Source organism: Cnephaeus nilssonii (assembly GCF_951640355.1).
Source record: "Cnephaeus nilssonii genome assembly, chromosome: 5".
Taxonomy (NCBI): domain Eukaryota; kingdom Metazoa; phylum Chordata; class Mammalia; order Chiroptera; family Vespertilionidae; genus Cnephaeus; species Cnephaeus nilssonii.
The window spans coordinates 75,796,776-75,819,703 of record NC_137076.1 but is presented as its reverse complement, the minus strand read 5'-3'; the positions used below and the strand labels follow the sequence as shown (position 1 = coordinate 75,819,703).

Sequence of the window (22,928 nt, the reverse complement as noted above, 5' to 3'; positions counted from 1 at the left end):
CATCTGAAATGAGGTTTATATTACCCCATATGTCAGATAACTTAGTGTTTACCAGCTGTCCAGCTCTAAATTCTCTGCTGGGTACTCATGTCTGAAAGGAGATTGTCAACTTCTAGGTCGGAGTTCTGTCATCTGGTCATTCTTGATCAGTTTAGGGACACCTTTTGGTTCTGTAGGAATAAAAGTAAACACAAATCTTTTTTTAAAAAATATATTTTTATTGAATTCAGAAAGGAAGGGAGAGGGAGAGATAGAAACATCAATGATGAGAGAATCATTGATCTGCTGCCTCCTGCACGCCTCCCACTGGGGACCGAGCTTGCAACCAGGTCATGTGCCCTTGACCGGAATTGAACCTGGGACCCTTCAGTCCACAGGCTAATGCTCTACCCACTGAGCCAAACCAGCTAGGGCTAAAGACAAATCTTAAGAGGCACAAGTTTTAGAACTTAAGCAGAATTGTGTTCATAATGGATATTGTTTCATTCAACAAATAGAGTGTCGGCCTGTGGACTGAAGGGTCCCAGTTTTGATTCCGTCAGGGCACATGCCTGGGTTGCAGGCTCGATCCCCAGTGGGAGTTGTGCAGGAGGCAGCTGATCAATGATTCTCATCATTGATGTTTCTGTCTCTCGCTCTCTTCCTCTCCTTTCCTCTCTGGTCAATAAAAATATATTAAGAAAAAATAAAATTCTCTGCTGTCATGGACACACACAAATACACAAATTCTTTGGTGGAGAAACAGAATCTCACGTGGCTCACTTTTCATTAAAATAGAGAGCAAGTGATAATGCCTGTTTATTTTTTATTTAATGAAAAGCAAAAAAAGTTTGTCCCTTCCAAGTCCTGACTCCCAGGGCCAGGGGTGGCAGTATTGGCTGCCCTTCTCTGGTTTGGGCTTTCTCACAACGCCAGCCACAGGGGCAGAGTCCTTTGCATGTGTTCCTGTGACATGGAGGTGGGCTTGAAGCCTGGCCTTTGGATAAGAGGACCCGCTGAGGAGTTGGGGTAACCATCTGAACAGATGCCCTTGGAAATCAAATAGTAAAAATTGAAACTGTTAAGCTCCCATTTGATGGAGTCAATTCTTATCTGTTCTAGACCATGTGAACCAGAGCTTCTTTCCAACAATGCTGTCAGAAAAGGATGCCTCTTTAAAATATAACCCTGGTAGTTGTAGCCCAAGTCCCATCTTTCTTTCTCTGCCTAGGAAAAGTAGGCTAATGAACCAAAAATATCCTTGACTATGGTCCTCCAACCTATTTGCTTGAGAGGAAGATGCTGTTATGGGCCTAAGGCAAGTCTTGGTACTCCCCTGGTTTAGTGAAGGGTAGTAAGGTCAACCTTGAACTGTGTGGGCCTAAAGCCCTTGCTTTGATGTGAATGCTAGCACCAAAATCTCATCCTCTAGGGCTGCATTTTCCTTTCCCTTTGACACTTCTTTTTATTAAGAATATTTAACTGAACCTCATAGATATGAATTAGGAGATGCTTCCCAAGTTATTTCACCTCAGGGTAGGGATCCGCAAAGTGGGGATGATCCTTTAATCTTTACTGGAGGATTCAGTGGAAAAACTAACGTCTTTGAAAGCACCTAGCACTTAGTGAACTCTCACAACTTCATTCCTGCCGTTTTACCTTTGAGGCCAAGCTGGGAATATATGAAATGTCTCAACTAACTTACATTTACATGAAATGAAAAAATGAGCACCCACAATCACCCCATCAGACCAGGTTCCATCCCCAGGGCTGCAGAAGGGCATGCTTTTTCTATTCGAATTATGGAGCTGTCAACTGGCCCATGCTCTACCCCTGGCCCCGGTCAGAGCTGCTGGTTCAACCTGGTGTGCCAAGCCACAGGTCACAGGACCATGCTGCATGTGCGCTGCCAGGGGTTTCTAGGGTGTCATCCTGTCTTGGGTGCGAGGGTCACACTGTGAATTGCATGCCAGAGGGCTCTGGGCCATCACAGGAAGTTGCACACCAAACGAACTGTGCACATGCCTCCGCCCACCGTGAGAATCTGGACAACTGAGGGACCAGAGCCGGGGGAGAAAGGGGTGCAACTCAGAGCAGAGACAATAAAGGTGTACAACTCAAGGCCGACCCAGCCTCCAGTCTAGCAAGTGCCAGATCATTGCACCACTAGGGGCTTCAACCCCTTGGGCCTCAAGCAGGGAGCCCAGGGCCAGAAAGAGACAGCAAAAATGGGGAGACAAACCCCATTTAGGGAAACCCCCAAAGGAAAGAAAAGGAGGAATCGCCAGAAAATAAACTTAATGAAATGGAGGCAAGCAATGTCAAAGAATTCAGAGTAAGGGTCCTATACCTCCTAAACCGGCTGGATGAGAAAATGACCAACATATTTAAGAACTAAGAGGAAATGAAGTGATTCATATCACTCATGGTTTATGAGTGTGTGGTTGAGGATATTGACTATGAGCAGCAAGAAGGGAGAAAGTAAAGTACAGATGACCTCAATTAAGGGGTCATGGCTGGAAATGCGGATTAGGAAATCTGATTTGCCGTGTTGAGGTTTAAGGATCTCTGAGACAATTTTAAAAAAGGAGTAGACTGCTCCCTATCTATAATGCTGTCTATATTTTACTTGGTAGTTCAGTTTGTTCATTAAATGCCACATACGAGTGAAATCATATGGTTATTTGTCTGTTGGTGGTGTTGGGTGTGGTGTAGAGATAAAGTAAAAAAGAGAGAACCCATGGATATGGACAACAGTGTGGTGATTTTGGAGGTCTGAGGGGTTGGGTGGAGAAGGAAGAGGCCATAGAGGATACATGTTGATGGAAAGAAAAAAAAAAGAGAAGTCAGGTAGAAGAAAATGGAAAAAAAAAGAGAGAGAAAAATGTGAACCTGGATGATGAACCTATGGAAGGTCAATATATTTTCTAACTTCTTTTATTCCTGTTAGTTTCTATAATAAAAGGTTAAAAAAAAAAAAGCTGTTGTGATGGTGTAGAGAAATTACTGAAAGAATGGCACATTTTTCTGTATTCTTTTTGAAAGGATAGAGGAAAACTGTCAATTCTTTCAACATATCTTTGCTCTATGTTATATACTGGAATAACTGGTAAGTCATCTTTCCCCTTATTTGACAACAGCTCTTTTCCCTAACTACATGGGAACTGAAGAGGGCACACCTTGGCACAAGGACCCAGTCCTATGCACAATTTCATTTACTTTTAATAGCTTTCCAACCATTGACTTTTCTGTTAACATACATAATCCCCACAACAGATTTCTTTGGCACTTTGCATTGCTGAATGCAATATAAAAGAATTGTAATAACCACCACCAAGATCTAAAAACTTGGTCTCTGCTCTTGAAACATGGAAGAATAGATCAAAATACCTTACATGTAACTAATAAGCCTGAGTTCTTTCTTAAAAAGAGTGCTAAATAAACAAACTTAGGTGCCTTATTCATTGAGCACAAAAGATGTTACTAAATAAGGTACCTTTAATAGCTTTTTCCTCCTACTACCTCCACCTATATTATTAATTTTTAGATCAGTTCTAGAAATTAATCATATTAATGGATCTTATGTTTTTGGGGGTGGGGTGTACAGACTCAAGGATATTTCTAGGAAGGGAAAAATTTTTGGTCTATTGATAAATCACAGTCCTTTATAGCACAGACCTGAAAATATCCCTGTGTCAAGACTTTATACTAGAAAAAGAGGTGGAAAATGGTGGTCAGGAAAACCTTTGCATTGGACAGATACCAGTCTGTACATACCTCTACATCAACCATCAACAAAAGTATTTTCATAAATTGGGATGGAATATTTAAGTTCAAATCCCAACTCTATCACTAGCTAGTTGATCTAGAGCTAGTCACTTAATCTCTTTTACATAGTTTGCTAGTCTTTGATACCTACACCTCAGGATTACTGACTCTGAGATGCAATGTATGTCAAGAGTTCTTAGAATAGCGCCTTGTACAGTGTTATGTATTGTTAAAGAGGAATTTCATCACGAATGTATTTAAATTTTAACATGACTCCACCTTCATACCTAAACAAATAACTTAATTCTAGCCTCCTGCCATACCATTTATAAAATTTGTGTCGAGTTTAAAAGTAAACATTTTTTTAAAAATATGACATAACCTTGTAAATTGAAGGTTTACATCTGGTGCTCAACCAAAGAAATAGAAATCTGGCCTTTCTAGCAGTGACGACTTCCCCATGACAACATCCCTCTCCAGAAGGAAAAAAAACACAAGAAAAATGCCTGGTACAGAACCCAATTCCCACTTCATGGATGTGAAATGCCCAGGATGCTATAAAACCACCACCATCTTTAGCCATGCACAAACAGTAGTTTTGTGTGTTAGCTGCTGCACTGTACTCATTAGCCTAAGCTGATTCCTAAGTTGAAGGAAAAAACTATGAGGAGTAATTCAGAGACCGTTCCCAAGAATTTTCTCCAATGGAAATGTAGACTAGGTGTGAGTTGTATGCACTGAATTTAGGAGTCAGAGTTGACTCCTTGCCAAGTAAGATATAATCTATATACATAAAAGGCTAATATGCAAAGTGTCTCCTAGGGAGTTAGATCACTCGCTATGACATGCGCTGACCACCAGGGGTGGCACAAAACAAAGGAAGGCCCTGATCAGCCCGGATCACTAGCCAGGCCTAGATACCCTACCCATGCACGTATTTTCTTCGATAATTTTCCTTATAATTTTCTATCGATACTTGAAATGTTTCAGTTTAAAATAGGGAAAGGAAAACAGGTTAAAGATAAAAATAGATTTCAAAGCAGTATCCAAATAACATATAATGAAGTGAGATGGAAGACTCTCATTGCTACTGTGCATTTACTATCAGAGTCACTTCACTCACTGGAATAAATGTCTATTAAAAGTATAATTTTAGAGCTGAATATAAAAGCATCACACATTTAAAATGACCAAAAAGTATCTTAAAATAAAGCACCTTTCCCCCATTTTTGGCCATTAATTCCAGTGAGTGAACTCTCCCTTGTATCAAAATACTTAAGACCATATACTTACCCCCAAATTTGCCACAATAACTTTAAAAGAAACGATCAGCACTTATCCTTCCAGTGTTAAACTTTGCTTACTAAAAGCTATAGATATTGCCATCTTACAGTCTTCTAATAGAGAAGCTCTGAGCTTACTAAACTGGTAGGAATATGACAAGAAAACTCTTGGGATTACTGAAATAGCTGTTTTAACTACTAGAAAGACTACACAAGTGGTTCAACAGAATTTACTTGTATATTTTCCATTTTCTATCCTACTTGAAGGCATAGGATAGCTTTGTATTAGCTTTCTACAATACCGTGTTTTAAATGCATCCAGTAAACTAGATGCAGTACAACTTTTATACAATTTAGGAGATTAAAAAATGTTTGTCTTGCTCGTCCACTGCAACTAATTCTTATTCATTGCTAATAGTGGGGGTATGGATGTTTGGTAAATGTTTATGGTTTTACTTTCTTTATTATCAAGTCTTTTAAAGTGCTATTAAGCAGCAAATAAGTTGCATCAGCTCTCTGCTCATTAAAGGTAAAGGTGCTAATTCCTCATGGTAGAGGTGCAAATTGTGAAATCACAAGAGGTACAGTTTAACAGTAAGTAGAGCATGAAGAAACAGTAACAAGTGGCCTAAGTACAGAGTTGGACAGAACAAGCCAATTTATAATTGCTCAATTGAAACCAATACAGGTGCATTCAAAATAAAGTTTGAGATTATAAGTGTTTAGAATCAAATTTGAAGAATTTCTTGATAAAATATAAATCTGTTCTTTTGAAATTGGAAATGAAACTATCAATTGATGGAGAGCTAGAGACTTATTAACCCCTCCTACATAGATAAGGAAATAAGTGACAAAGTCTCTTGAAGTTATGTATTTTAACAGCTTTACATGTAATATTCATATATAAAAAACTTTAAGTGCTTTTCTCCAATTTAAAAATCTAAAGAATTCAAAAATAAGGCATTCAATATTTGAAAAAAGTACAGATTTACAAAATGTGTATATTCTGTCATGAAAACTCCACACCAACATTATACACTTGGAAAAAAATACAAACAGGATATATTACAAATTTATGTAAGCAATAACTTAGTTCACACCATGCAATAAAAAGTACATTAATCAAGATACACAAGCTTTTATAGGTTCTAAACTGAAGGACTTTTCTTCTTCTGCAGAATCCTTAAAACCGGTGGCACTTAAAATTTGTTAGCCTTTCTACTGAGAGGTAAATTATACACAACAATGATGAAAAAGATTAACAGACCAGTTGTCTATTATGAATCATTCCAGCTTTGTTCAACAATGGCTGAAACTCTTTTCTCATATTCTCGTTTGTTTTCCTGATAAAGTTGTGCTGCCTGGCTATTAGCTGGACTGTTTGGATTTGGTTCATCCAGCAGAGACTAGAAGGAAAGAGAGAGAAAAAAAAATTTGCAGAGTTGTTCTTTGCATTAACGAGTCAGATAAGGAGCACAGAAGTTATATAAAATGGCAGAAATTAGTATGTCATATATTTTTAGGTCTAAATACTTTTCAAAAATTTCTTGATAAATACAGTGAGAAGATTCCTACTGCTAGAGAAAAGCTTCTAAAACAGATCACTCTCAATTGCCTTAACCCTTTGCACTCACTTGCTTTTTTCTCGATTCCTTTATTCTACTCGGGATTTAATTTTTTAAATACCCCAGATTTTACAAAGCGCGGCAGTAGAATAAAAAACTGGAGTTTCTTTTCATACAAACTTATTTATTTGGATTTTTTTTATATTTCAAATTATTGATACATTCAATACAATTCGACATACGAGCTGCTACCGATTCTAACTGTGTTGAGTCACACTCGACATCCGAGTGCAAAAGGTTAAGACCTTTGGAATAAATTGGAAAAGAATATCTTCTTCAGCCTACTAACATTAAACTAGGAAGCAAGCAGTTTGATTTGGTTAATATACAACACCTATAAATAGCTTAGCAACAAACCTTTTCCAACCTTAAGCTCTATTATTGTAGTTATTTGGCAAATGTCTCACTATAAGTTAGTTAATCTTGTTTCCTTTAATCAATAAAACATATCTAGCAGCAAAGGGATGAAATAGGAAGGTTAAAAACGTTTATAAGATGACCCAAATTAAAGCAAAGTTTTAAAAAGTCACAAATCAAAACATTACTTCTGCTCCTCTCAAATCCACATAACTAAAACATACCTCTCTCCTCCCCTCCAGGAAACTGTAATTCAAGGTCCACTGTGAAATGTTCTTCCAGAGTGCTTTGGCAAATAGTTACGCTACTTTCTTTTACACACACACACACACTGAGTGGCCAGATTATTAGGATCTCTGAACGCATAATAATCTGGCCACTCAGTGTATATCCTATATAATAAAAGGCTAATATGCAAATTATCCTCTCGACCAGCAAGCAGGCTGGCCAAACGCCCATGTCCCCTCCCCCAGGCTGACACACACACACACACACACACACACACACACACACACACACACACACACACGAGGCCTGGTACACAAAAGGGGGGGTTGGGTGGGAGGGGACAGGGTGGTGTCCCTCAGTCCGGCCTGTACCCTCTCCAATCCAGGACTCCTCAGGGGATGTCCGACTGCAGTCAGACATCCCTCTCACAATCTGGGACTGCTGGCTCCAAACCGCTCACCTACCTGCCTTCCTGATTGCCCCTAACCACTCTGCCTGCTGGCCTCATCGCCCCTAACCACTCTGCCTGCTGGCCTCATCGCCCCTAACCGCCTCTGCCTCTGCCTCAGCCCCCGCCACTGTGGCTTTGTCCGGAAGGATATCTGGAAGACGTCCTAATTAGCATATTACCCTTTTTTAGTATAGATAATTTCTTGGATAGGGCAGTATTCTCAATTCCCTGCACTTGGCAGTTTTTTGAGGTCCCTATGGTTTTTTTTCAGCAATCATCTTTTTTTTTTTTTTAAATATATTTTATTGATTTTTTTACAGAGAGGAAGGGAGAGGGATAGAGAGTTAGAAACATTGATGAGAGAGAAACATCGATCAGCTGCCTCCTGCACACACACCTCCTACTAGGGATGTGCCCGCAACCAAGGTACATGCCCCTGACTGGTATTGAACCAGGGACCCTTCAGTCTGCAGGCCGACGCCCTATCCACTGAGCCAAACCAGCCAGGGAAGCAATCATCTTTTATCTTTCCCCGAGATTTTTTATTCTTCTCCACAACCTCTGGCTATACTTCATGGGCACAAATAATACTTAGCCTGTGAGAACATTAACTTACACATAAACAGGAAAATAATTGTGGATTTGATCTAAGGTGGTCACTAATGAAAAAGCAGACCAGTCGTCTGAAAATCATGGGCTTTTTGTCTGAGCTCTGCCACCTCAGTGCTGGGAAAGTTAGTTTGCTCACTTGGTCTTTAGATTACGCCTAAAAGAGCTGATTGGATACCACAGAGTCTTGAAAAATTATGATGCATCTTAATACACACTTACCTGAATTGAGGTTAAAATAGAAGATACATCATATGTTGGACTCCATCGATTCTGAAGGATATCTAAACATATGCTACCATCAGCATACACTGCAAAGACAACACTAAAACTGGTTACATATTAACTTTGTCATATCTATTAAGAGAAATCTTTACCACAAATAGAATGCTTGGCCCAGACAGAAGTTTTGAATATTAGGCAATAACTAAACCCCATTCTCACAGGAAAACCAGTCCTAAATAAGGTCTCTTATTTTGTACCTTCTCATGAGGAGGCTGGGTGGGAGTTAAAACTTTTCAACACTCCATACAGCAAATCTGTTTAAATTCCCTATTTCTAAATATTCTTAAATAAAGCTTTGGGGGTGGGGAGAGTGTTTATTTAAAAACACTCTTTAAAATATATTGATTCCAAAGAAGAAGGGAGAAGGAGAGAGAAAAACATCAATGATGAGCGAGAATCATTGATCAGCTGCCTCCGGCACACCCCACCCACACTGGGGATTGAGCCCACAACCCAGGCATGTGCCCAGATCAGTAATCGAACCTGGGACCCACCCTTCAATCCGAAGGCCGACGCTCTAGCCACCGAGCCACACCGGCTAGGGCAAAAGTTTATTTTTTAACACAGCAATTTCACTCCCAGAAATTACTCTAAAAGAAATAATCATGAACTTACAAAGTTTTATTTACAGATGTTCACTATAATACTCTTTGTAAGAGTGAAAAATTGGAAACTACCTTGTGGCCCATAAAGAGGGGACCTGCTACATGCTACATTCATATAACCATTCCCACGCTAGTCAACAGAAATGATACACATCTACCCTATGTTAACTAATGTAGAAAGACATCCACAATACGTATATTACCTTAATGCCGTAATTTTCCAATTATTTATACAGGATAATATAATTCCACTTATAGTAAAAAATGATAAATATCTTCATTTGAAGTATATGCAGTTGCAAAAACATTTGTAAGATTCAATGTCAAAATGTAACTAGCAAATATCTGTAGATAGGATTATGAAAGATCTTGTTTTACCTTTTCTCGTATTTTGTGAATTGTTTTTGCAATGAGTATACATTCCTTTTATAATTAAAAAATGAAAGTAATTAACAAGTTTTAGAAGTCTTTAGAGCAAGCCAGATCACTTTATATAAAAACAGCAATTCAGTTTTTTTGTGGGTTTTTTTGGGGGGGGCGGGAGGGGAGACAAGGCAAAGTGTACTTAAATGCTGTCATTCCACAGGGCTCTATCCTCAGTTCTATCCTTCTTATCCATTACTATCCATGTGCTAGGTACTTCAAACTGTTAGCTTTAGACCAGATTCTAAAACTCAGCTTAAAAACAACAGTCAATTTACTTACTATAAATCCAAAGGAACATCACATTTAGGAAACGCAAAGCAAGTATCATCACACCTCTGTAAATCCCATTAAAGTATAAAATGATTTATCATCATCACACCTTTGTAAATCCCATGGAAGTTTAAAATGATTTTTAAGTTTTGAACTAGTAACTATTTTTGAGAAGTAATCAAAAAGTGAACAAGAAACCTAGGGACTGATGAATAAATAAAGCGTACTATATCCATACAATGGAATATTATTCACCATAAAAGAAAGTAATTATGTGTTACAACATAGATGAACCCTGAAAACTAGCTTGCTAACTGAAGTTAGTCACAAAGAACCAATTATATTACAGGATTCAATTTATGTAAAATCTCCAGAATAGGCAAATCTATAGAAACAAAAAATAAGTCCGTGGATTGCTAACAGGCATGGGATTTTTTGGGGAGAGTCATAAAAAAAGTTATAAAATTGGCCCAGCCGCATGGCTCAGTGGTTGAGCACTGGCCTATGAACCAGGAGATCACGGTTCGATTCCCAGTCAAGGGCACATGCCTGGGTTGCAGTCTCCATCCCCAGTAGGGGGCATGCAGGAGGCAGCCAATCAATGATTCTCTCTCATCATTGATGTTTCTCTCTCTCTCTCCCCCTCTTCTTTCCTCTCTGAAATCAATAAAAATCATTAAAACAAACACTGAACTATATATTTTAAATGGGTGAAGAGCATGGTATATGAATTGTATTTCAATAAAAATGTTAATAAAGTAAACCAGGAAGTTAACAATAAAAAAATACTGATAGCAGAAAAAAGGGAGACGATGCTATTAATATTAAATGATCAAAAATAATATAGTTTCCCCATAAATCTATTAATCCTACACATATAAACATATACTCCCTGCACATTCTACAGTCTATTCCACCTTGATTTACAGAGCCCCCTTCTATAATTTGAGTTGATTCAATATAAAGTCTAAGCCAGGATAAAGCGACAGCAGAATAGTAAGCAACTTGGTAATTTCCCCAAAACAGAAACAAAAAATAAAACCTGTCTTGGCTTTAAAAGAAAAAAAAAGGGGGGCAGCTGGAAGGAAAAAGCAAAAGAAATTAAATCTATTATTGGGAAGTCACACTGGTTCCAGATACACAAACATAACACTCCTCTGAGTAGGGAGCTCTACCTGCCTATAGCCCACTCATGCAGTTTGCAGTACTAGACTAGATGCAATCAGAAAGACGTCTGAATATGTGCCTCCTGAAGAGAAGTTAACTGATGGGGAAGATCACATTGAAATGAGCAAAAGGTTACAAAAAGAGAGCTTAAATGTTTTGGAAAATAAGTCTTTCAGACAGTAATTTATAATCACAAAATCAGGGAAGAACAAATTTAACTACAAAAGGGTCCCTCAGCAATCATTTATGAAAAATAATAAACTTCTCAAAGTGAAAATAGGAATGAGAAAAAATGTAAAATTGTATTTTAAAAAGCCTTAAAAATACACAAACCTTTGGTCCAGTAATACCACGTCTAAAAACTTATTCTAAAGAAATATTCAGGAGTAGTATTTGAGAAGATTTATTTTCAATAATATAAAAAATGCTGAAAATCAACAACTGGACACAGATTAGGTAAGTTATGGCAAACTCAGAACATTTTGTAGCCACTAAAAATGGTGTAGAAATATTTAATAAAGGAAAATGTTCATAGTATATAAAAAATTAGGTACTTAAACTTTATTCAGAACATACCAATTTTGTACAAGCATTTATTTATATTTTTAAAAGCTAAATTTTAAGTGACAAATTCTTTTCAACACCTTTCACAGTTCTACAAATAGGTATTATTTTAAAATCAGAAGTTATTAAAACAAAAACAAATTTATCTCAAATTTAGAACCTTGGTAAGATTTGTGACTAATACTGATCTGGAAACAACATCTGGAAGTGGGCCCTTAAAGTGAGAACTACTGGGTAAGACCTAGAAGGAAGGAAACAAGCCTTTTCCCCCTCCCCTTTATCATTTGCAAAGTCAAACAAAATTGCTACTTACCATTTGGATGAAACATTTTGGATAAAAACCTAACAGTTGGTGGTTTATTTGGATATTCTTCAGAAAATTCTATTACTAGTTTGAAAGTACCTAGATAGAAAACAAACCAAAATAATTATAGTACAGACAAGCATAACTTTTAAATCTCTTCATCAATGAATTTTCAACCCATACTAGTTTTTGCACCACATAAAAATTCATGTGAATTTTGGTTCAGTATATGAAACATACTAATATACTTTATGTCAGACTGAGAACACATAGCAATGGCAAGCATAAGAAACTTAACACTTTCACATACTATTGGTGGGAATTATAACTGTTACATTTTAAAAAGGCAATTTGGTTGGAGACATTATAGTTTAGAAGAGGGGAGGATGCCCAGAGGATTTTTGAGAGTTGGTGACTACCACATAACAAAGGACTCAGATTGGAAACTTGGGAGCTAATGTGAAAGGTCTGTTCTGTCCCATAAGAATCCCTTCACTTAAATATGCCAAGAATCAGTCCTGGTAAGCATAAGTGTAACTGTCTACTATTGTTGGTTACAGACCAACACAGTACATTTTGGTCAGTTTACATCAGTATTTTTTGGTCAATAGAAGCATAGGCATTTTTTTAAATTATGCATTTTAACAAAGTAAATCTCTTCACAGTGAACAGAAAAGTTAAGAACTCTCAACTCCAATTCTAAATCCATTTCACAGAAATAACACTACTAGTGGTTTTAGGTTTGTTTTTTTAGACTTCTTTTGTGTTTATTCACTATCCAAAGTCCTTTTATTTTGAGGAAACTCACCTTAAAGGTGAGTAGATTAGAGGTGTTCTCCCTAGAGCAGTGATGGGCAACCTTTTGAGCTTCGTGTGTCAAACTTCGCCAAAAAACTGAGCATAACTCGGGTAGTGTGTCACTTTGAGGAAAAAACATTATTTCACAAATGTTTCATCCTCGGCATGCGGCCGCTTCAGCGGCCGCGTGTCATCACAAATGGCTACGCGCGTCAGTGCTGACACACGTGTCATAGGTTCGCCATCACTGCCCTAGAGTCTAACTAAAACCCATTGGAAAAACTTATTCCTAACGAAGTCAATGAAAGTTTATACCATTCCAGGTCTCTCTACAAAGTTCTTTCCCTTATGTCATCAATGCCATTTTTTTAAAAAAATGCCAACTATAACTAAAAAATAAAAATTTTAAAAAATATACTAAAAAATAAAAATTTTTAAAATAATCTAAACAACAAAAACCTTAATCAACCTCAATTCTAAACTCCTGGCTTCAGTTTACTAACATAAGAGGCATGTATTTAGTAAAATATTTTATTTTTTATCTTCACTAGTCATATTTGATACTCAAATTCTACCTCTTTACAATTTTTTGTTTGGAAATTTGGAATTAGGGAGGCCAAAGATATAAGCAAAATAAAAGGTGGTATCTATTTCATATTTTGATATATTAATAGCGGTACTATGAAATGTATAGTTAGTGAAGACAGCCTTATACCTATTTTTTTTAATTTATTTATTGATTAATGTATCACATATTTGTCCTCATCCCCCCATTCCCATCCCAATACCTATGTATTTTTAAAGCTTACATTTTAATTCTCTTTAATTACAAAAATGTACTATGTAAAAGTTTCAAGCAAACACAAATATGAAACAGCTATTTTTAAGTTCTCCCCCTATTTTGGGGTCTCTGGACCCCCCCTTTTTTAATTAATCCTCACTTGAAGTTATTTTTCCAATGAAATTTAGAAAGAATGGAAGAGACAATCACACAATTATGTAAATGAAAACACTGATGTGAAAGAGACATACATCGATTGGTTGCCTCCCACACTGGCCCTGACCAGGGCTGGGGATCCAGCCTTGCAACGGAGGTACATGCCCTTGACCAAACCCAGGACTGAAAGGGACCCTTCAGTCAGCAGGCTCTATCCACTGAGCCAAACCGGCTAGGGCTCAGGACCCTTTTTACGTTCTCATTCCACCAAGCTTCAATGTGAAGTCACTAATGTGAAGCTGGAAAGAGATGCATCAATAGCATACTATTTTATGGTATCTCCACCAAAAAGAAAAAATAATTTCATTTTAAAATGTTGGCTCTCTATTAATCAGCTTGCAAAAGTTCCTAAAACTTTTAACAATCTGTTCTCACAAATCAGTACAAGCTGCCCCCAGCACACCACTGGCTGTAACTATCAATATGTGTTGTATTAGAAATTATAACTCAGAAAAATCTTAAAATATCTATCATTAAGAACTATAAACTCATTACACATTTACCTAAGTAACATTTAATGAGAAAAACAACAACAAATATCTTCTCACCAAGTTAGTGAGAAGTGAAGTATTGTTTTACATTTTTTGCAAATCTCTTTAATGACTGTCTTAACAGAAGACAGCTGGATTCTCTTAGCTTCTTCTGTATTCAATCTGTTGCAATATGCTGTTTTGGTTGAGGAACATGAAGAAGATCAGGCATCACACAATTATGTAAATGAAAAGGAAAGGAGTATTTTCATAGCCTTTTCAGATAACTAGGTATTTTTTTATATTACACCAAAGAAATGTTAAGTTTTTAAAGGTTAGTTGCAATGTAGAATCTGAAACCATATCTATAAAGTTTTGTATCATTCACATTTGGAAAATATTGGTTTACTGTTCAGCTGCTCTCCTTGACCTAACAGCTCACTTAGGTCACTTTTAAGAATATACCTGCCAAATACTCAAACCTAAATAATCAGTTTGTCAGTCATTCTTTCAAGTAAGAATGTTCCATGAAAAAAGCAGTAGTTCAAGTTGCAACTCAAACAATTGCATAAGTGTTTTTCCTCCAGATAATCATCATATTTGGTATACAAGTAAAGTGCTGTATACATACTTCCCACTTCATCACACAGAATATTAAAAGGATGTATACTCAAGGGTCAGAATTTAATAATATTAATAATTTCCACTTTTTCACCAAGAGATTAAGTGAAACTGGCATTTTTTAAAATACAAAAAGTACCACTTAGTAGTTTGGTGCCACTGTCTTCATTTGTGCCAAGACGCTAAACTGCTTAGGTTCTGGTTTTAGTCATTAATGCTTTTGTACCACCAGTGCAAATGTCAATAAAGTGAAAAAAGGCAAATGTCTTAGTATTGGTATGAAGACAGTTTTGATCACATTGAACCCCTGAAAGGGTCTTAGGGACCTTAAGGGGGTTTTGGAACACTCTTGAGAATACCTTGTGAAGGGTAAAAAGCTTACATCCTTAAGTACCTCTATTTAATTCCTAACCCTGGCCTAGAGGTAACCCCTGATAACAGTGTGGTACATAACCCTTTAACATAACAGACACACTTGCATATGTGTACTTATTGCAACATACATTATTCTGTAACGTTGTCATTTGTCCAGGTCTACCTTATTCCTTAACAGGTATATAATATTCCAGAGTCTAGCTATGTCATAATGTGCAAACCATTTCCTCTATTGGGCATTCAGGTTATCTCCTTTAAAATGGTGCTGCAATCAATCTTTGTACAAATATCTGCTGTATTAATGCTGAAGCCATTTTGATAATTAAAACAAACCTGTTTAAAAATTCTTTTTTAGAACTGGAAATTTGCTTTTTTTTAAAAAAATAACATATTTTTTAAAAGTATGCAAGAATGCTATTTACAGGTGTTGAATACCAGTTGTATATGAAATTACTGGCAGCTTTGTGTACTTAAGAACAATTTCAGCTCAACATACTATCAATATAGATGACAAAGGTAAAAAAAAAAAAGCACAATTACCCTCTCCTGGTGTTTACCACAGGAACACTGTTAGCATGCTACAAAGGCCATCCAAATTTAAACTATTATCAACACAGACCCTATGATCTAGGCGAGTGGTCAGCAAACTCAGTCAACAGAGCCAAATATCAACAGTACAACGATTGAAATTTCTTTTGAGAGCCAAATTTTTTAAACTTAAACTTCTTCTAACGCCACTTCTTCAAAATAGACTCACCCAGGCCGTGGTATTTTGTGGAAGAGCCACACTCAAGGGGCCAAAGAGCCACAGTTTGCCGACCACTGATCTAGGCTTAAGGTTCTACAGCCAAATAATAAGGTAATAGAGTGGCAACAAAGGTGATCAAGCTGATGGGAGGAGAAAGTCTTGTAAACTATGTAGCAGTATTTAATTTTAATTTGACCTATTAACAATAAGTCAAATAGAAAATAGTTTTAAGTAGATACATTGGTGTTATAATTTCCTACTTTTGGTTGTTAATCCTCACCCAAGAATATTTTTCCACTGACTTTTAGGGAAAGTGGAAGAGAGAGGGAAAGAGAAAAACATCGATGTGAGAGAAACATCCATTGGTTGCCTCCTGCAACCAAGGTATGTGCTCCTGATCGAAATCAAACCCGGGACCCTTCAGTCTGCAGGCCGAGCCAAACCAATTAGGGCATAATTTCCTACTTCTAAAAAGCCTCTTAACACTGTAGAAAACATAAGGAGAATGACTTACCATCTTCAAAGGGTGTCCCTTCTGGTCTGAAAACAAGAAGATTTCTAATTAAAACACGTTTTTCATTCTTTCATTCCGCTTTTTCCTGATTTTTTCAAGAGTGGAAAGGATAAACACAAACAGAAAGAGGGGCTCATCCTGACAATTTGTGGAGTTTTTAAGATAGTGTTAATTTAGTATCATCTTAGGCCTAAATTTTTACAGATGTAGGCATAAAAGGTAACTTTTATTTTCTAGGTTTTCCTTTTAGGGTAGCTTTACAAAAACAAAACAAAGCAAAACAAAATTTATCATGATTTTAGCACAAAAAGAATTCAGTTCCTAAATACTAACAAGGTATTTTGTCAATATGTGCATTCTTAAGAGAAAAGGTCCTATTTTAATTTACTCAGTAAGATGGAAATCAATACCCTTTAGTTAAGTATGTTACCAAAGCATCGAGTTCTGCTTTTTAAAAAAATCCTCACCCAAGGATATGATGCTCATTAATTTTAGTGAGGAAGGGAGAGACACACACATTGATGGGAGAGAGGAACTTTGATTGGCCGGGCCTTGTAAGAGCCTTGACTGGGGATCAAACCTGAAACCTAGGTATGTTCTCTGACTGGGAATTGAACCCACAACCTGTTATGTATTGGATGACACTGTGACCCACTCTGCCAGAGCAGGTGTGTTCTATTTTTCAACAGAGCAATTTCTAGTTCAAATTGGATAGACATAACTAAATCAAGAAAGCCAGTTTCTTTTGCTCAAATCTTTTCCTTGCCTCCATACCCCAATTTCATTTTTCCTAAGCAGCAGCATGAAGTTTAATTATTTGCAAGGCATATTCAGGTCTCAAAGAAGCATGTTTACAGCCTTAATTTAAAATAATCACTTTAGAAGGAGAACTGCCCTCTTTTTCCCACTATTTTTTAAGGTAGACCCTTACTTGTAACTAATTCAGAGGCAACTCAGAATTGTTTATGAAAAGATTCCCCTTTAAAATTAAAGTTTTAGCACAAAACCCTAGTTTTTAAAAAAGAGTGAAATAAAAAAAGATCAATTCTGGGAAAACCAAAGAAAAGGCATAGGAAATTTTAAAATAAAAAGCATATATGCAATATATATGTAGAATGTAAGACTCATTCAGCTACAGGCATACTCATTTTATTGTACTTCACAGATATGGCCTTTTTTATGAATTGAAAGTAAGGCCCTCCACCAGCCAAAAAAAAAAAAAAAAAAAATTTGCTTTATTGTGGTAGTCTGGAACCAAACCCACAGTATCTATGAGGTATGCCTGTATTTTATATTGGGCTATGAAACGTTTTTCATTTAAAATCTTGCCATAGTGTAAGTTCTCAATGTTTTTTGTTCCTAGCCTTTTTATAGTTCCAATAGAATACAAGCATAAACACTTGCTTGGCATATTCTGTATAAAATCATTTATCTCTTCTCCTTTAGTTTCAAATGGTATTTTTATAAGGCAAAACCCAGTTATTATAAAATCTTATATATTTTTTAAAATATATTTTTATTGATTTCAGAGAAGGGAGAGGGAGAAATAGAAACATCAATGATGACAGAGAATCATTGATTGGCTGCCTCCTGCGCGCCCCCTAATGGGGATGGAGCCAGCAACCTGGGCATGTGTCCAGACTGGAATCGAACCCGGGACCCTTGAATCCACAGGCCGATGGCTCTATCCACTGAGTAAAACAACTAGGGCTATAAAATCTTATGTATTAACACCAAAATGCAAATAAATTTTATGTAACCAATAAAACTTATGGGAATGTTTTTTCTAATTTACCTTGCAGTTTCTGTAAGGTCCCCATTTCACCTCAGTCTCTTCCTAGCTGCACATTTTTAAAAATTCCCCACACCTATCAGTTGTTTTATCTTTCAACTCACCCAAATATAACTGCATTCCACTGCATGATGTTGTTCTCAGATGGTGCGCCACTGACACCCACAGGTGGGTCCTCTTGCAATCTAGAAATCCGTAGGAGTAATTTTAAAAGTTGAACATTTGGGCCACTAAGAAGGCCAAATAAAAGACCTATAGGCTCTATACTACCTGCTTTGAGACACAAACAAAACCTAATTCCTTGTTCTTGTGCTGAGCTGGAATAAACCATCTGACAATAAAAAATCGCCCAGGTACATACTTATTAGATACTACAAATCACCTAAAATGAGTATCCCTCTTCAATTACCATCAAGATTAAGATATCTTTCAAGAACTTGTGTGTGTGTGTGTGTGTGTGTGTGTGTATGTAGGCTGCCCTCAACCAAAACTAAAAAACCTCAAGTGCAAAAAATATTTTAACAGAACCATCAATTTTGCTGCTGTAATGCAGACTGTGTGAGCGCTAAGGATGGCTATTTGTGCAACATGGCCACCAAACCTCCTCCTCAAAACAAAAAAATCCTCAGTGTGACCACTAAAGGACTGAAAACACTTGATTCAATTTCATTAGGAAAGTAGTTGCAGGCAGGAGAGCTACTTTATCCCATTTGCTTCAATTAGCAATGGCTTTTAGAGTAATCAAAGATTGGTTTTCCGTCAGTCCTTATTTTAAAGGCTCTGCACTAACACTAAAACTACCTCTGAGAACAGGAGACTCAATACAAAACTATCTTCCAACATTTGTCAGTCAAATTCTTGTAACCTGAAGACCCTTGGAAAACTACCAAAGGTACCCGGCATTCAACTCAGAATAAAGCAGAGAATCACAGCAAATCAGGGTAACAAGAGGCACGAACTGGAAGTTTTATTATTTGAATTTCACTCATCTGAATTTCAGCTAATTTGAAATCTACTGATTTCAAGCTTTAGAAGACGACTTTTACATGAAATAGGGCATCTCCTTTCAAAGACTCAGTAAAAAATAAACGCTATATTCTCTCTCTCTCTCTCTCTCTATATATATATATATATATATATATGCAGTGATTCTATGATACTTTTAAATTAGTCCACATAAAAACAGTTATTTTTAGTCAGCCTCAAGAAGACTGGGCCATGAACAGAGAAGCCTTACAGGAATTATGATGCTTGACGCTCACCAAAGGTAACCGGCTAAGAGAAGTAACAAATATATTCAACGATAAACTGGTCAAAGCCCAAAACAATGGCTTCCAAGGTCTCACCTACGACTTGATAATGGCGAAGTTGAGAGGTCACTTCCTGAGCCGCTGATCTAAGTTTTTATAACACACATTTCGTCTCAATCAGGGCAGGGCTCAGAAAAAGAGGACTGCACGGCTAAGTTTTCTATTACTTTCCCCCCACCGCACCTCAAAGTAAAAGGTAAACAACTGAGAGAGAAAAAAAAAAAGTCACTTCCTCCTCACCACCCCCCCCCCCCCCCCCCGCATCTCCTCACAAAACCCTCCTTGACAAAAGGAGGCCCTGGGAGGATCGGGTTAGCGCCTGTCTCGGGGAAGGCACTTTTCCAGACTTTGGGGACTATAGATAGGGCTTTATACGCCAGGCCACGGAGCCGCGTTCCAGAAGGCACTGGCAGCCAGAGTCCCAGGTCTACGCCAGTTCTCAAGGTCCTTGCAGGCGGGCGGGCGGGCGGGCGGGGGAGGGAGAGTCGGGTTTCGGAGGATGGGTTAACCACCTCCGGACCTCGCGAGGCAGACCCACCCTCACTGCAGAAAGGGGGGGGGGGGGGGTTGCTTTTCGCCTCAACCCTGCCCCTCCGAGGAGACCGCAGGACCGGGGAACAAAGCTCATTGGTGGAGTCCGCGAGGAAAAAGCTTCTGCGAGGGCTCCCTTGTGGGGTTTAGAGAAGGGCTGCCGCAGGGTTCAGGGGCGGGGGTAAGGTTTCAACGGCAGGGCGACAAGTCAGGCAGCTGGCCCAAGCGGGCAGTGGGGAATCCTAGGTGTCCATTGCCCTTTTTTTACATTTGGGGAGGGAGGGATATCGGAGTGAGAAAACAAGAATGAGGGAGTGCGAACGGCGTGTGTGTGTTTGGGGGGGGGGGGGGGGACGGTCAGAACTGGCTTTCCGTCGCTCCCCGGGGCCCACAGCCGGCCCTCTGAGAATCCCAAGAGGAAGGTGTCCCGGATCCCCGTCCGGTAGGCCCGCAGCTTTGGGGAGGAGCCGTCGTCCAGGCGGAGGGGAAGGGCCTTACCGCTTGAAATCCCGCATGAGTCTCCTCCGGGCGGGGGTCGACATGCTCCACAGCTGCCCCGCGGTCCGTCTGAAAGAAAAGAGTCCCGCGCAGCCCCCCCACCCCCCGGCACGGCGGCCGAATCACTGCGGGTCACCGCCGCGGAGGCTGCACAAACAACCCCGCAATGACGTCTCCCTCCGCCGCCTCCAGATCCCTCCGCCCTCCGCCAGTACCACGGCGCGAGGGGTGGAGAGAAGGGGGAGGGCACGTGGGGGAGCCCCTGTGGTAGCTTTTCAACAAGGCCCTACCATTTTGGCTCCCTGAACCAATTGGAAAATTAGTATTCTCTGTGTTCAGACTAGATGGTGTGGGTTAAGAGACAACAAAACCGAAACATACCCTGTTGCGTCCCCTTTGGCTAGGTTAGGTCCGACTGAGTGGGGAGAGGGGGAAGCGAGCGGGGCTTGAGATTTCAGGCAAAGGAGGTGGGATGACGTAAGGTCACGTGACCTGCCGGCGGGGTTGTCAACAATCCGCCCCTGAGTGGGAGGTGGCGAAGTATCTAGAACCACGTGCCGCTATGACGTGATTAGAACTGGTAAAGTGAGAGCTACGCTGGATCTGAGTCTCGGCCAGGTATTTGAAGCAGGTAGTTAAACTGACCGGATGGGCATACACCTGTATTAGTTTTTCCAAACATTTGGTCCCGTGAACAGGGAGGGCAATGGGAGAGGAGGAGGTTCTCGGAAGCAAAGCACGTTTTGCTTAAGTCTCTTTAAAACAGAGCTAAAAGTAATTTGGAATTATAATCTCCTTTGGTTGGTTCAAAAGCTTATCAAATCTAGTACATAAAGTGATGGGACCACCATTTTTTTATTTTATTTTTTTATTGAGGTATTGAATGCTGAGACCCATACAAAGTAAAATCCCCTGAACTACTTCCTTAGGGGCATTGCAGTGGGGTTTCCAGGGTTGGAAATTATGGACAAAGGTAAAAGAATGGTGTAGATTCAGATCTGGGGAACAGATCATGGAGACATGGATGGGGATTTTATATCTAGCCTGGATAACTCATTTCAGGTCTTCCACACTAGCTTTTTAGATGCAGATGTACCAGAAATGCTCCCCACAGCTTCAGGCGGGGCGGGGAGGGTGTGGGAGAGCAGCTCAAAGTTATTGACTCTTGTAGAGGACCCTGAACCTTTTCCTATATATTAGGGTAATTCATCCCAAACCAGAATGAGAGGATAGGATGAGGGCCTTAGCATTGCCCCAAACTGCCCATAATTCAATGGAACCAGAGAGGGTTAACTTTCCTCCCTTTCCTGGTATCTCCTGGACAAAAAAGGAGCCACATACTAAAACCGACAAACTTAGGGGAGGCCTGCATGGCAAGCTTTACAATGTCAGAGACCTGAAGTAGCCATAGAGAATGGTCTGAAATGAAAACTTCCTAACTAAAAGGGAGCCATGGAAGGTAGTCATGCCCTAGGCCTATTGTCTTTTTGCATCTATGATAACAAACCTTTGTTATGTCAGAGTAATCCCCTTTTTCCAGACCCCTGGGGCATAATCTCGCACCAGAATTTGAGACCACTGAACCCCTCATTGTTATCTTTTCTCCACATAACCATGATTATTATGTTCTGTAAGTGTTCATTATCCTGAACCCACCAATGTAAAAGAAGTATTTGAGTCTCTGATAATACTTTTTATCCAATCTCAGAGATTTCCTCGATCTGAGTTCTACCATCTTCCTTCCTAATCACGAATGGATTTCATATAACCCCCTTACATCTTCTCCTTTGATTCTGATGTATAAAATAAATGGTAAAACTGCCATTTTTCAGGAGCATTTCTCAATCTGATAAGAGATTTTGTTTACTGGCAATTGTCGGTTTGGCTCAAATAAACTCATAAAAATTCTGTATAGGATTGGACGTTTCTTATGTCAACACTCCCTTTTTTCAAACCCTACTATCTCTTGCTTTTAGTAACTGCCTTTGTGATCAAGTTAGCCAGACCTAACTTTTGATAGGTCCTGCTGTGCATTCATAAATGTGATTCTCTAAATCAAAAGCTGAATATCCTTATTTTTACTTTTTTGTCTTCCTGCCATAGCAATCCTAATCCTCCCATAACCAAGGATGAAGACTCACTGGTAGGGTTACATGCAATGAAATACTAAAGAGAAACTTAAAAAAAAGAAGTCTGTTATGTCATTTATCTAGCCATTTGTCAACGTAAGAAACATTCAAACCTGTGAAGAATTTTTGTGAGTTTATTTGAGCCAAACTGTCAACAATTGCCAGGAAACGAAATCTTAAGACTGGTTATCTGGAATTTTCTAGTCAAGGCTGCTTCTGGCGGA

The 22,928-nt window shown here is 38.7% G+C and overlaps 1 protein-coding gene across 2 annotated transcripts; it reads right to left on the bottom strand.

The window, feature by feature from the left end:
- Window positions 1-32: 32 nt before the first annotated feature.
- On the bottom strand, window positions 33-21,012 carry UBE2B (ubiquitin conjugating enzyme E2 B). Of its 2 annotated transcripts, XM_079771420.1 has the most exons (7): window positions 20,576-21,012; window positions 18,341-18,421; window positions 16,445-16,470; window positions 11,931-12,020; window positions 8,523-8,611; window positions 6,298-6,436; window positions 33-170 (listed from the first exon to the last, which is right to left on the bottom strand). In XM_079771420.1, the coding sequence occupies exons 1-6, from the start codon at window positions 20,617-20,619 to the stop codon at window positions 6,308-6,310; spliced, it is 459 nt and encodes a 152-aa protein (XP_079627546.1). In that variant the 5' UTR covers window positions 20,620-21,012; the 3' UTR covers window positions 33-170; window positions 6,298-6,307. The 2 variants fall into 2 exon arrangements, with proteins under 2 accessions (XP_079627546.1, XP_079627545.1); XM_079771419.1 differs by lacking the exon at window positions 33-170 and having other exon boundaries at window positions 5,886-6,436; window positions 20,576-21,010.
- Between the last annotated feature and the right edge of the window lie 1,916 nt (window positions 21,013-22,928).

Excerpts from the sequence above, each read along its gene's own strand:
- UBE2B (XM_079771420.1), bottom strand. The coding sequence starts at position 20,619 with ATGTCGACCCCCGCCCGGAGGAGACTCATGCGGGATTTCAAGCG. Across the intron at positions 12,021-16,444 it reads AGGGACACCCTTTGAAGATG|GTACTTTCAAACTAGTAATA; the intron begins GTAAGTCATTCT and ends TTTTCTATCTAG. Across the intron at positions 8,612-11,930 it reads CAAAATGTTTCATCCAAATG|TGTATGCTGATGGTAGCATA; the intron begins GTAAGTAGCAAT and ends TTGTCTTTGCAG.